Here is a 13,915-nt window from a genome sequence, read left to right as displayed (position 1 = left end):
TCCACCGCATGCTGGCAATGTGGTGGATCTTTCAGGAATCCCCAGATCTTCTCCTGCCTAATTCAGACATCCTGATAAATGACATAGACGATCTGGAAACAGAAATACACATGTTGGAAGCTGAAATTTCAGCGTATGCCGAAAATGACAGAAATGTATGTCAAATGACCAACTATTTGTATACTAAAAAGAAAATCCCACCACTCCAGGAGCTACCAGTGGATCTCAGAAGTAAAGAGAAGGATCCCCCCAATGTTTTCTTTCCAGAAGAGACCACTTGCCCATATTGTCCGGGACCCACACCACCAGATCTACTGCCCTACAACATTATTACCACTCAGGCAACTGTTTATGGCTACACATACATTAAAAAAGGCAAGTGATGTTGATAGTTTAAAAAACATGCATCTGTTTCTGTCTGTCCTTTCTGACTGTCTGTCTGTCTGTCTGTCTATCAGTCATTATGTTACATATACTGTACATATTAAGTCTTCATCTGTGTTTGTTTGTCATCTTGTTTTCATTTGACCCTAAATGATCTACAGGTATCTCCGTGGCCATCAAGCAGTGTCCCCTATGCAAGAACCATGTGCGTTTTCAGGACTACAAGTCTGGGTTCCACAATTTCAATGACCGTGTCTTCCTGACCCTCCCGTTATGTGAACTTCTGCTTTCTGCATTGACCGTAAGTGTTAATGTTTAGAGTGAAAATCTTTATTGAACGTCATCTGTCATGCAAATAATGATGAACTACTGCCAGGGGCCTTTGTTCTTTATTTTAAGCTACTTTTCATTGAAATTAGACACTATATAATGCTTTACGTGTTATGACATCATTAAATGTACTAACTCTCTATTTTAAGTAGTCGTTGAGGTTATTGGTAACAGAAAAGTTATGTCTCAGGACTGTTGTGTGTGACAACAGCAATTGGATGTATTTTTTTGACTCAGGTTTTTATGCATTTCTCAGAACAAAACCGCTCCTGGTCGCATGCCGTCAACCCTGTCATTCTTCAATGACAACCGTTTCCACCACCAAACTGTTCGAAGAGCTTTTCACCACTTTCTGTCATTGACAGACTTCAGATTCATGTTCAGTTGTTACCAGTGTGGGGACTGCCCTCCAGTTATTATCGCAGATGCAAACTGGAAGGTAGCCTTTGACATACCAGGTGAGCCTGCAGTGTATACATGAACATCTAACTAAACTTAGTGTTGTTTGCAATTATGCTAATTATCAATAACAGCTATTGTTTATATCATTCTACACTGCTGTTGCTAATATGATGACTTTTTGCAGTCTCTACATTTAAGAGGCCTGATCCAGAGGTTCTCACAGAAGAAGACCTCAGCATCAACATCAACAGCGCATGGGAACAGCTAGACAGGAAATGATCGCCGAGGGGTTTATATCAGGTTAGTTTATTGCATTAGACATTTAAAGTTCCTATCCTAGGCCCCATAACCACATTTACATGACAAGACAAAAATGGCTCAAGGAAAGGGGATGGGTTTGTCAAACAGAAACTGTTAACATTTGATTTACATTGTTCTTGTACGGAAAATTGAAAACACTTTTGGCATAACTTTGATTTGTTTTTATAAGCTCCAAGTGAACTTTTGTGAGGTAATTATTAGCTTATCTGTGTACCTTCATATCAATCAATTGCCTATTCTGAAACGAAAACTGGAAAAAAGAGTGTTCTTTTAATTATGGTTTGTCATCTAATTTGAAAAAGGGAGATATCCTCGCGTTTTCACAAAATACAATAGAATTTGGTAGAATAAGACTCAATTTTTTTTATCACTCACAACCCTCATTTTTCTTCTAAGTATGCATCCAAAAGAATTGAATGGCCTGTACAGAAAATTCACACTGATCTCTCATCACTTGCCTGTGGCCAAAATTATAATCAAAGCTGGACAGGACTATACATACCTGTTATAAAAGTTTACCACATTGTTGCTCGCTTATGCCACAAGAGGGAGTATACCCTTAAGTGAGTTCTGTCCAGAGTAAACTGTTATTCACATAATTCATTTGATATAAAAAGTGCATACAGATCACAGCCATCAGTCCACAACAACGATCATGAATGCTTCCAGTACACTTTTTGCTAGAAATGCTCATTTAAAATCAGCCCAATTTCATATTTTGTAGTAATGAATATAGGACTTTTCTGTTGGCTTACTGCACATGTACTGATTTACATTTTATTTTTGGGACCAAGGTGCTGTCTTCTGTGTTGTTATTTCTTTGAGGGGATTTGTATGTTTTCCCTCATTTAAAGTCACTTATTGTGCATTTTAAGTTTTGTCAAGGTAGCCAGGACTGTGAGTGAGCTAAAGAAAAAACACGTTATTCAGAGTAACCGGAAAACAGTATAATTGGACATACATATCACACGCAGTACACAGGCCTGCATATCTATAAATTACATAGAGTATGTTGTTAATGTTAATGAAAGTTATTTTTATCATTTAAAAATATCCCCAGGTACATCAACTAGAAACCCATATGAGACCAAGACATCATACTCAACATTGGCTCCTTGGATGGGGGAGGATGTTAGAAAGGGGGACATGCTGCCAAAAACAGAGGCAAAGAAAGGCATGAAAAAAAGAAAAGAAGATTCAAAAGTGCCAGCAAAGCAGTTGGATGAAGACACGATTCTGTCCCTGCTTGAATTGAAGAAGGTGTGTTATATTGAAAATGTCAGTAGTTATTTTCGTCATTTATATTGTCTAAACAATGTAATACAAAAAAACTACTACTGTCCAAAACACCCACAGCCTCTAAAGAAAGACCTGCAAGAGGCCTGTAATGCACTTGGTGTCAGTGATGAGGGATCTGTCACTGACCTCGTGAACAGATTGGAGGAGCTCGTCAACTTCAAGGAAGTGTACCCAAAGCTTTTCTTGAAGCTGCAAAAGACTGGAGGTTAGACTTCAAAATGAGATGTCTTTAAAATGATTATGTGTCGTTGGTCTTTTTTTCTATGTTTATGCTTTCTTTTATTATTTACAGGTGGAGTACTGCATTTCGCTTGCCCTCGTCTACTATTTGAACTTTTTGTTCTGGACTGAGTCCGCTAGGGACCATGTTGATGGTTTGCTTAGTTTTAAAGCATTCCCAACATGCTATATCTCAGATGTGTCTGGCCAAGTTGCCAGACACATGAACAATCGAAGCAGGGCGATTGTGTCCACCAACCACAGACAATTTGGCAAGTGCAGCAGAAAAGAAACTCCAAATTGAAATGGCCTGGGTAAAAAACCTCAGTATACATTCCCCCTTACAACCACCAACAAAAAACGATGACCGATGGATACTGCCCCATCCAGTTACCAAAACCACTGAGAGGTACGCATTGTACGACCGTTTCCACCAGAAGAGACCAGAGGAAAGTTTAAGGAGTTTGAACTTGTGCCCCAATTTACGCTCCAAAATAAATTCATCTGTAGCAGAACAGCTGAATCGCGAGTTAGCAGCTACCAGGTACTCGCTCACCCAAATGAACGAGGTACATTTCAAGCAGACAGTGAGGATTTTGTTGGAGATGCACAACTGCTGCATTAACAACAAATTCCTTGATGACATCAGAAAACTGTCATCCGTGCCCCTGACATTGGGTCCGCTGGGCACACTGGCCTTCAGGTCTTCAGGTTTGTTTACATGTTTTCAACAGTGGTCAAATCAAATCAAATCAAATTTTATTTGTATAGCCCAAATTCACAAATCACAGTTTGCCTCAGAGGGCTTTACAATCTGTACAGAGACGACACCCTCTGTCCTTCGACCCTCGATTAGAGTGAGGAAAAACTTGCCCCAAAAAAAAGCCCTTTTAACAGGGGAAAAAAAAAATGCGGAAGAAACCTCAGGAAGAGCCACAGAGAAGGGATCCCTTTCCCAGGACGGACAGACGTGCAATAGATGTCGCATGTACAGAGCAGATCAACGAGATCACGATGTATACAATTATAATGGATGGTTGACAGGAATGAAAGCACATAAAGAGGCATCACAGCAACAACAATGAAATGCACATGGAAATGTGATTACTAGTGATAACAGTAGTAGTGGTTAACGGTAAGGATAGTATGTAGTATTGCATTACAATAATAGTAGTGGAACGTATGTAACAGAGATATGACTAATATTAGCGACAGTAGTGGTGGGTGTCAGGCAGGGCCATGGCAGTAGGCGCATCCATAATCAGGCAGGGCCATAGCAGTAGGCGCATCCACGATCCACGAACCGGGCGCGGCCAGGATCCATGGGAGCCTGTAGGACTAGAGAGCACAAGGACTCCAGGGAAGAAGTGAAGTCAGTGACATGCAGAGATGGGGCATGTATACAGGCATAATGTATACAGATGGAGAGGAGAGGAGGAGAGAGAAGCTCAGTGTGTCATTTGTCCCCCGGACTAGGCCTATAGCAGCATAACTAAGAGCTGGTCCAAGACAGGCCTGGGCCAGCCCTAACTATAAGCTCTATCGAAAAGGAAGGTCTTAAGTCTACTCTTAAAGGTAGAGAGGGTGTCTGCCTTCCGGACCAAAACAGTAAGATGGTTCCACAGAAGAGGAGCTTGATAACTGAAGGCTCTGGCTCCCATTCTGCTTTTGGAGACTTTAGGAACTACAAGTAAGCTTGCGTTCTGGGAGCTTAATGCTCTAGTTGGGTAATAGGGTAGTATGAGCTCCTGGAGATATGATGGTGCCTGACCATTAACAGCTTTGTAAGTGAGGAGAAGGATTTTAAACTCTATTCTTGATTTCACAGGGAGCCAGTGCAGAGAGGCCAATACAGGAGTAATATGATCTCTTTTCTTAGTTCCTGTCAGTACACGTGCTGCAGCATTCTGGACCAGCTGGAGACTCAAGTGGTGTGTTTAGTATATGGGAGTAGAAATATAGGAGTTGTATTATAAAAAACATTGTGACACTATGAACCACCCGCACAACTATGACAGTGAAAAACTAAAATTCTGTATTTCTGTGATCACAGCACACAGGATGCAACCTATTGCATTGCTCTTCCATTATTTAACAACCGAGGACATGCAATACACCCTTACATTATAAATAACACCGCTGTTAAGGAATAGTGCCTTTATACATGTGTAAAGACCAAATAACAATATATGGGACACTGCCACTTCCACCGCAGTGGGACACTGCCACTTCCACCGCCACCTATTGCTGTTCCAGCAGACAAGGTCCAAGACATCACTTTTCAGGCCAGCAACTACAGCATATCTGAAGAGGACAAGGTTAGTAGCTGCATCTGATGTTTTTCACATAAAAACAGTTTGAAAATCGTACAATGTGAACATAACTTTTCTCATTTTGTACTTCCATAATGATTATGAATTGTATAAGCTAATAGAAAACACTGCTGTTTGTAGAGCACTTTGAAAAGTCTTCTAACTGGATCTCGGGACGAAAATCAAGTTTTGACTAAAATCGGGAGAAAGTTCCAGATTTCAATAAAAGACATTAAGAGTGTTTGCCCTCTGGATTTACTGGACGACACCTCATGGACGATGCCGTGGCTGACAGATGATGTGAGTATGACAGTACTGTTAACATTATTAAATCTATTAAGACGTATATGTTTACAGTCAGACATGCAGTCTGACTAAAGATAAATGCTGTGGCTCATGTCAGTGTGCACTCAAGTGTGTGGTGACAATTTTTATGTGCTAAATCCTGCAAAAACTGATATCACCATCTTTTTTATTCAGGCTGTCAATTTCAGAGTGGCACAGATTACACGGGCCTGCAGTAAGGTAATATGAAGTACTTGTGTGTATGCTTTTGTCAATTCTGAACAAACACAACATCCTCAGCAAAGGTAGGAGACAGTAACACTTATAAATCTTTATCCCCACTGCACAGTCTGTGAGTTTGGCTCACTTTGACAACATTCTGTGGAGTCGGGACTGGATAAGAAATGGCCATGTCCGGGACAAAACTGTCAAACACTTAAAGGTGGGTTTGCCATTCTTGAAAGATGTATGTCTTTACAATCTGTCTTTTTAACATGGACATTTAATACTGAAATCGCTATTGTCTCCACTGCACTAGACTGCAGACCGAATATTTCTGCCAAGGCTTGTGGGTCACAGCACTCCTGAGACTGGAAACCACTTTATCCTTTGGGTAGGCCAACATGACAGCACATCAACCATGTCATAAAAATGATGTTAAACACATGTATATCACTATAATTATTCAAAAGAGATGCTTGGACCATGTTTGCTGCAGCAAAGTGTTAGCAACATGTTAAATTTGTGTGTAATTTTACTTCAAGAATTAAAGTGAACAGCAGGTAAACAGTAGCCAAAGTAGTATAAAAGTTATCACCCAAACATGCATTCAGAATGAAGAATGCAATAAACATATGATGCTATATTTGAAATACTATGCAAGAAATGTTTAACACTTATATTAATAAATAACACAAATAATAAGTGTAATGTGAGACATTTTATCAGTTACTAAAGGGGAGTTTTGCATTCCCCCATGGTAGTTGAGCTCATATTTGACATGTAAATATGCATTTTTATCTTTTAAGAAGACAATCATATTTACTCAAGTCCAGCATATAAATATAGGTCTCACACAGTGGACATGCTGCAATAAAAAAGTCATAGAACATTAGGTAAGAACATTTGTAATGATGTACTGTATAATTGATATGTTATTTTGTATAGCCTTAATGGTGTGATAAGACAGAGACTGAAGGACAATATATAAATGTATAAATGCACCGATAACTTGGTTAGAAAGTTATCACTGTGGCTATCAAAAGCATTACTTTTTCTCTGTTAGACAAAACAAAAGATGTAACTGCAGATATATGTGCTTCTGGTATCTTTATGACTTAGGTACTAGACTTCTCAAACAAAGAATTGAGATTGTACGATTCTTTGAGGATTCAAACAACAATGACAGATGACGACATGGCTCTTCTGAGGTGAGAAGTGAAGACACAAAATTCAGAGGGTGGTTAAAAAATTTAGGCAAGGGAATTACTGTCATAGAAATGTGACCCCTTATGTTTTGTTATCAAAGTAATGTCTTCAGAAACCACGGAGGTCTCAAGGGATGGAAGGTCACATTCCCAAAGCAGTGGAGGCAGAGAGACCATGATAACTGTGGGATCTTTGTGTGCTCGGTAAGTAAACTGTTTCAGCTTTGTTAGGAGCTGTCATCATTTGTAAAACACACAAACAGGATGACAACAAGAAATAACTGTTTTGTATGCCATTTGTGACTATGTTTTTATCCCAAAAAAAGGCAGCTGAGAATGAGGTCCAAAACAGAGATGTCAGCAATGATGATCTCTCCCTCAACCAGTGTCGAACTCTAAGGAGACACAATGCGGCTGAGATGATAAAAGGCCTGAGTGTTCAGGTCAGATATATTAAACTTTTCGCTTAAAGCCAATGTTTACTCAAAGAGAATTCAGAGTAATGTTATTTATGTTTTTATTTTTTTATTTTTTGTCATTCACACAGACTTTCCCACTCACCAAAGAAGACCTGGAAAAAATAAAATTTGAGGAGGACAGGATTCAGCAACAGGAAAAAAAAGCAAGCGACTCCAACTGTCATTGCTTAGCCTGGGAAAAACAAGCCTGCGTGTTTCAGCGGGTAACTGGCTCAAAGAGGTATTGAAGAAAGAAATTGAACAGCAATACGCAGCATTTGTGTAATGATTAATGCCAGGTGTTTGATACAAAAGTAGAGCATAATAAAGGTGTCTACAGTTTTAAGATAAATATAGTCGAATAAGCTGATAGACTGCTTCGATTTGTCTTGTAGAACACTCCACAGTCAAGTGAAAAACTTTTCTTGGCTCGAGTGTAAAAGCTGTGGAGGTTGGATACATTTTGAATGCGCAGGTGTGCAAGGAGACTGGACCACCAGAGAGTTCCATTGTGGTTGTGATCGCGACATGACTACATATCTGTAAGTATATGACACATGCTCATGTTCCATTAAATAACCTAAAAAAATAAATAAATAAATAAAAAAAACCTAATAAAATATCTCAAATAATTTGCTGTAATTTTATCGTTCTGTCATTACTGTATGAAATATGACCATAATTTGTTGAACAGTGATGTTTTTAAATTGTGCTAGTAGTACGGTACTTTAGCAAGCTGACTTTCAAAGAAATTACAATGTTTTTAAGTGTTGTCCTCCAGCTCAAAAGTCAATTAGGAACATTTTCTCAAATACATGTCTTTGCTATATTGCAATTACAAGCCGACCTCATAGTTCATGCTTTTACTTCTTGCAGGGATAAAGATATTGTGGAATCCACCCAGGCAGACAGCATTTTGACTGACAAAGAGATCAAGGTATTACTGACAGATTTCCCTTTTTGGGTTTGGGGTTTGGTTTGAAAGAATAATGACATCCTTTTTCAAACCTGACATGTTGCTTTTTAAAGGTATTTGGACTGATTAAACTATTTTGTATTCTCAGTGTTTGGAGATAGATCTTCTGTCAGGTCGCATTCTGTCAAACAGAATGTACCTGTTCAGGAACACAGGATAAGACCCAACACTGAAAGCATTCTATGCTGACCACCTGTCTGTTTTTGACGACATAAAGGTAAAGATTATACATGCATGTAATGCTAATATATTAATAAACACCTTACAAATGAAAAAAATAGTTCATGGTGTCTCTACGTATGAAATGCATACAATATGAAAATAAAGGCAAATATTAATGTTGTCATTATCAATATTTCAGACAGGAGAACTCATTGTCAGGTTAGAAGGGCTTGTTGCCAAACAAGTGGCTGTTGCTGAAAGAGATGCCTACTTAATTGAGGTCATTTTGCCAGAGGTAAGTACAACATAATTTTTTGTATCCAAGTTAGACAAATAAAAAGTTAATTATTTCTTGCCCGGGGGATTAAATGAATTGTGACAATAAAACCACAATGACAAATAAAAAAAAAAATTGTTCCAGGTAGTCATCGAGTGGCTAACACAGCGGTTCAGCATCTGCCGGTATGAAGCAGAATGTATTCTGCTAAGTACCACCTTTTTGTGGAACAAGATGGAATGGTAATGTATTAACATTTAGAAACAGTATTTGCAAGTCAGGGTTAGGGTTAGGGTTAGGGTTAGGTGAGTGGTAAAGCATAGGGCAATATTTCAAGTCTGTCTTCTATTTATGTAGCGTTACCCATCCAAATTTGTCAAATCAAGTGGATATTTGATAACAGTAGTCCATTTTTGTATAAAAACATTTACTGTGTAAAAGTGTCAATATATTTTTTTAAAACAACAGAACGTCTAAAAATGGCACAAAAATACACATGTCAAAATAAAAAACATTTTGAATTTCTAACAGAAGCCCCTAGAGCAATTTTGAAGAAAATAAAGTCTATGTCATTTTCTAATACATTAAGCAATGACATTATTGCAGCATCACAAATGTCACAAATTAGTATAGTGATCAACAATCATCCCGTACCACGAGATCTCGCGATATAAAATCGTTAAGCTATTTTTCGTGGAGGTTAAAAGCTGTCTCGCGATATGAGTAGCTACAGAACAAATGCAGAGCGGCAGCTCGTATAACGGAGTCTGACGTTCAACTGGCAACATTTAGAGTGCTTGGTGGAAGCAATAAGCGGCACACGGTGACAGACAAGACGGGAACAACATGTAAGCACTATTATAAGCACTAATACTACAAAATAGTGCCGTACACTGCGGCTAACACGAGCACTATGCAAAGACACCCACAGATAGCATAGCTGAAGTTTTACAAGCATCTGCGAGTGACTGCGAGCTTCAGATGCTAAACCATGGTGTTGCTACTGTGACCGACAATTTACGCAAATTGTCGTTGTAGTTGTAGCCAGCTGTCTTTATCACGCTTGAACAAAAAATGTGTCAGTCTGTGTTTGCACTTTAAGTATTGAGAGACTATTATTATTATTATTATTATTATTATTATCTATTAATTTCTCATTTGAATTTATGGAAAGGAGTTCAGTAACAAGGTCACACACTAGAACTGAAATGACGTTCCTTACAAGATAAGAACTATTTAAAACATTTCACGATGGATCAGCATTGTTTTGCATTTTGTGCAAACACTATTTTTCCAGTCACATATTTCATCATTGAAGTTGTCTTTGCAAATAGTGTTCAAAAAACGTCTCATTCTCGTGAACCCAAAATCATGTAGTGTCTCTGTCATGAGCTGGGTGTATCATCACACCACTGTTTTTCAACTAATCACGAAAGAGTTCAAGTGCTGCAGTTACATATTCAAGCTTCCACAAATAAACTTAATGCCTTTTCCATGACTTGGCAGGTTGGAAAGTGGAACTGCCCCAGGTGCCAAATGTGTGCAGACAACAGGAGGGCCTCACACAACGCACTTTGAGGAGGTACTTTATTATTCAATGATAACTACAATTTTTACTTGCATAGTAATTACCAGTCATAAGCGATCATCATCATTCACTGACATTTTGTGCAACCCAACACATCCACATATATGCCAAAAGGTACAAAGTACATCAGTGTTCTAATTTGGATAAATACTCAAGTAAAGTTTTGGTGCAGTAATTTTTAAAATTTTATTTGAATTTGTCTGCACAGCTTTCTGATGAACTTCTTGTGGAGGTGTTTCTGGAAGTCATCCTCATGGAAGGAGATGGCCATCGCAAAGATTGCACTTGTATGCAAGACGTTTAGGGACATTGTATCAAGTAAATGGTTCCGGAAGAGAGCACATTACAGATGGCTACAAAGTAAGTAACAATAACGTAAGCAAATGTATATACAGTGCCTATAAAAAGTATTCCCATAAGCTTTGGCTGGTGAAGAACCCTGGCAACAGTTGTTGTATACAGAGTCTCTCCCATTTCAGCTGCTGAAGCTTTTAACTCCTTCAGAGTAGTCATAGGTGTCTTGGTGGCCTCCCTCACTAGCCTCCTTCTGTGTTTTAATTATGTATTAATGTGTTGTTTTTTTCTCAATAGGTGTTGTGAATCTTCAAAAGTTTTCTTCTGCTTTTCAAGAAGAACTCAAAAGCATGTACACTATTGAACCTTGCACTGCCTGTGGATTGCTATACAAATCCTTCCCTGGAGGTATAAATGCCAGTTTTCTGATTCATAACAGTGCGCTCAGTTGCAGTTTTTTGGCTTTGTTGAGCTACATTTCATATCAGCAAACACTTGTAATGTGTTGTAATGTCAACCTTAACTGTTCATATCTCTCTTCTTCTTCAAGGATATATTGGGCAAGGGAGGAGAGGAGAGAGTCGTGGGTACTACAGTGAGCCACCTCACCCAGGGTTCTGTAGCCATACCTGCGCTCCGACAGAGGAACCAGGCGATTAAAACGGGTAGGAAACATTTGTGCACAACTGGACACAACCTGTTCAAACTCCTCCCCTCTGGTAAGCGCTATGAGCTCTGTACGAGGAACCCAGTGGTAGAAAGAGTACTGAAAATCTGTGTTAAAGTATGAATACAGTTACATTACTAAAATATTAAAACTAAAACTCAATTTCAACTTCTGGTCTTAAAATCAGAATCAGAATGAGAAAGAAGTTTATTGCCAAGTAGGTTTTCACATACAAGGAATTTGTTTTGGTCTCGAAGCTATGTGTGCCAAACAATAAACAATAAATAGACAACATGATAACGAGACAGACAGAACCATAAGTGATAACAAAGTGAAAGAGATATGGTGTCAGTGGGGGTCAAGCAAGAGGTAAGAGTCATTTTCAGTGTCAGTGTCAGTGGGGGACCGGGCATTGTTTTGTGAGGCCAACTGCAGTCTGCAGCCAACTGCAAAAAAATCATACTTAAGTAAAAATACTAAGCATTCTTCTCAAACGCTACTCAGTATGAGTTGCCTTTTTAGCGGTTGATGTTTCACACATTATCTATAGCATGCACGCTGTTCAGCCCAGTGGTCATGGTCACCTCTCCAAACCTGTGCCTGCAGCAGAATTTTTGTTTGTCCACATATGAGGGTTTTCATTGGCCCAAAACTTCCCACAGGCCATGACTGTGATTAATAGTTAGATCAGTCACAGTGTCAATAACCCTCTAACACCAAAACAACCATTTCTAGACTATATTTTTGTAGTTTGAAGTCACTGTTTTTAATATGCCTCACACCTGTTACCATTATCCTTTCAGTGTGTCATTGTCAGGCTTAATGAATCTCTCATCCCTAGTGTAGTACTAATGGTTCATTTGTGTTCTGCCAAGAAGAAAGCAACGAACTAGACTTTTTTGTAAATTTTCTTCAAGCTTTTCTGCAAGCTCTGTTTTTTTCTGTCCCCCTCACTCTCTCTCATTTCTCTCATCTTCCTCCTCCTACTTTCACCAGGTCTCTCTGCTGAACCATTCACCCTCCAGCAACTAATCGTTCCTGACCTGTTCAACAATGGTTATCTGTTTGTGTTATGGAGAGTTTTTGACAATAAAAAATGACTACACCCTCTAATGTTTGTTATGTATTTACCCTGTCCAATTAGCCTAAAATACTCATAGAAACACATTTCATATACTAGTAATGTACTAGTATGTCTATCTAACTGAATCTTCACTCTCAAGCAAATGTTTGAATTAACAGTAATATGTGGTGTAAACAATACATATGTGGATTGTCATTTCAGACTATCTGAAGGTGGATCATAGAAAATACCCCAATACATTAATTTCCAACAGTTGTTTGATACAATGATTCAGACTGAATTTTTTATACGAAGTAATGTATTGTTGTGTTCTCCTAGTAAAGGAAGCCTGTCAGGAAGTATTGTTTAGTTGGTTGGCTCAAAGTTTCTGCTATCGATTAGTCAGACTGGCTACGGTGGCTGGGCTTACAGTAGCCATGTTAGCTAAGGCTATCGCTTTCATTAGCTTTAAGTAGTGTATTGGCCCAAATTTAGACATATTACTTTGCTATCATATTGCAAGAATCCCACGTGTAATTACTGTCTATATGCCTACGTCCCACCAACATAACATCCAAAAGAAACACATAGCCTACGTTCCTTTATTTACGGCAATGTGTTAAGTTAGCATTGTTAAAAAAGACTACAACAATGTATACATTTATGGCAGCACTTGTCGTAAAACCAGCCCAGTGGCATTACATTTGCATATCCATCAGGGGACGGTACCCATCCAGCAGTCTCTCAGAAGCATAACGCTCTCTAGCGGCACACACCGTCATGTGTCGGCGGAATATCAGCGGCATAACAGCGGCACACCACTCCTAGGAACGGTATAAGAGTCTGGGGATCGGTATAAGCCACTGAGCAGCAATCGACATAAATTTGGCCACCTCTACGAGGAACGGCATAAGGCTCTAGGCATCGGTATAAGCCGCTGAGCAGCAATCGACATAAATTTGGCCACCTCTCCGAGGAACGGCATAAGGCTAGGCATCGGTATAAGCCGCTGAGCAGCAATCGGCATAACTTTGGCCACCTCTCCGAGGAACGGCATAAGACTCTAGGCATCGGTATAACGCAAAAGTTTTGCGTCGACAAATTTTTATTGTTGACATAATCGATTACGTCGACTAATCGTTGCAGCCCTAGCCAACACAGGTTTGTACAATCACGAGGGCCAGAGGACGTGGTTTCAAAGAAATATACTTTAACAAAATGGCTTAAAATGACTAAAGGAGGGTTGCAGGCTTAGCTGACCCAAGGGGGAATATGCAGATAGAGCCACCACACTGGCAAAAGAAACAATGGTGAGCTGGGGCTCACCATGGCGGCAGGGAACTCAAAAAGGGACAAAATCCAAACTATAAACCAACAGTGCACTGCAACCAAAAGACTGTGTCAAACACCACCACCAGGGGAGGACTGCCACTCGCTTGGGCCTCAGCACC

General features: G+C 39.3%; 1 protein-coding gene across 3 annotated transcripts; it reads left to right on the top strand.

Moving 5' to 3' along the window:
- The first annotated feature begins 4,763 nt into the window (after positions 1–4,763).
- On the top strand, positions 4,764–12,984 carry LOC311253678 (uncharacterized protein). Of its 3 annotated transcripts, none has more exons than XM_084384181.1 (19): positions 4,764–5,273; positions 5,409–5,567; positions 5,748–5,792; positions 5,902–5,994; positions 6,091–6,165; positions 6,894–6,982; positions 7,093–7,183; positions 7,306–7,422; positions 7,527–7,678; positions 7,833–7,979; positions 8,314–8,374; positions 8,502–8,630; positions 8,775–8,870; positions 8,997–9,094; positions 10,359–10,434; positions 10,649–10,800; positions 11,032–11,142; positions 11,285–11,399; positions 12,398–12,984. In XM_084384181.1, exons 1-12 carry the CDS (start codon positions 5,145–5,147, stop codon positions 8,571–8,573), a joined length of 1,230 nt encoding a protein of 409 aa, XP_084240307.1. In that variant the 5' UTR covers positions 4,764–5,144; the 3' UTR covers positions 8,574–8,630; positions 8,775–8,870; positions 8,997–9,094; positions 10,359–10,434; positions 10,649–10,800; positions 11,032–11,142; positions 11,285–11,399; positions 12,398–12,984. The 3 variants fall into 3 exon arrangements, with proteins under 3 accessions (XP_084240307.1, XP_084240305.1, XP_084240306.1); XM_084384179.1 differs by having other exon boundaries at positions 7,081–7,183; XM_084384180.1 differs by lacking the exon at positions 8,997–9,094 and having other exon boundaries at positions 7,081–7,183.
- Positions 12,985–13,915: the final 931 nt, after the last annotated feature.

Source organism: Pagrus pagrus (genome assembly GCF_965226575.1).
Source record: "Pagrus pagrus genome assembly, contig: HAP1_SCAFFOLD_32, whole genome shotgun sequence".
Classification (NCBI taxonomy): domain Eukaryota; kingdom Metazoa; phylum Chordata; class Actinopteri; order Spariformes; family Sparidae; genus Pagrus; species Pagrus pagrus.
The sequence above is the reverse complement of the archived record's forward strand: the minus strand, read 5'-3'. Positions and strand labels throughout refer to the sequence as shown.

Bases quoted from the DNA above. Each gene is read 5' to 3' on its own strand.
- LOC311253678 (XM_084384180.1), top strand. From the start codon at position 5,145: ATGGGACACTGCCACTTCCACCGCAGTGGGACACTGCCACTTCCACCG. The intron at 5,274-5,408 runs GTTAGTAGCTGC...TGCTGTTTGTAG, and splicing joins GCATATCTGAAGAGGACAAG to AGCACTTTGAAAAGTCTTCT. The intron at 7,679-7,832 runs GTATTGAAGAAA...TTTGTCTTGTAG, and splicing joins CGGGTAACTGGCTCAAAGAG to AACACTCCACAGTCAAGTGA.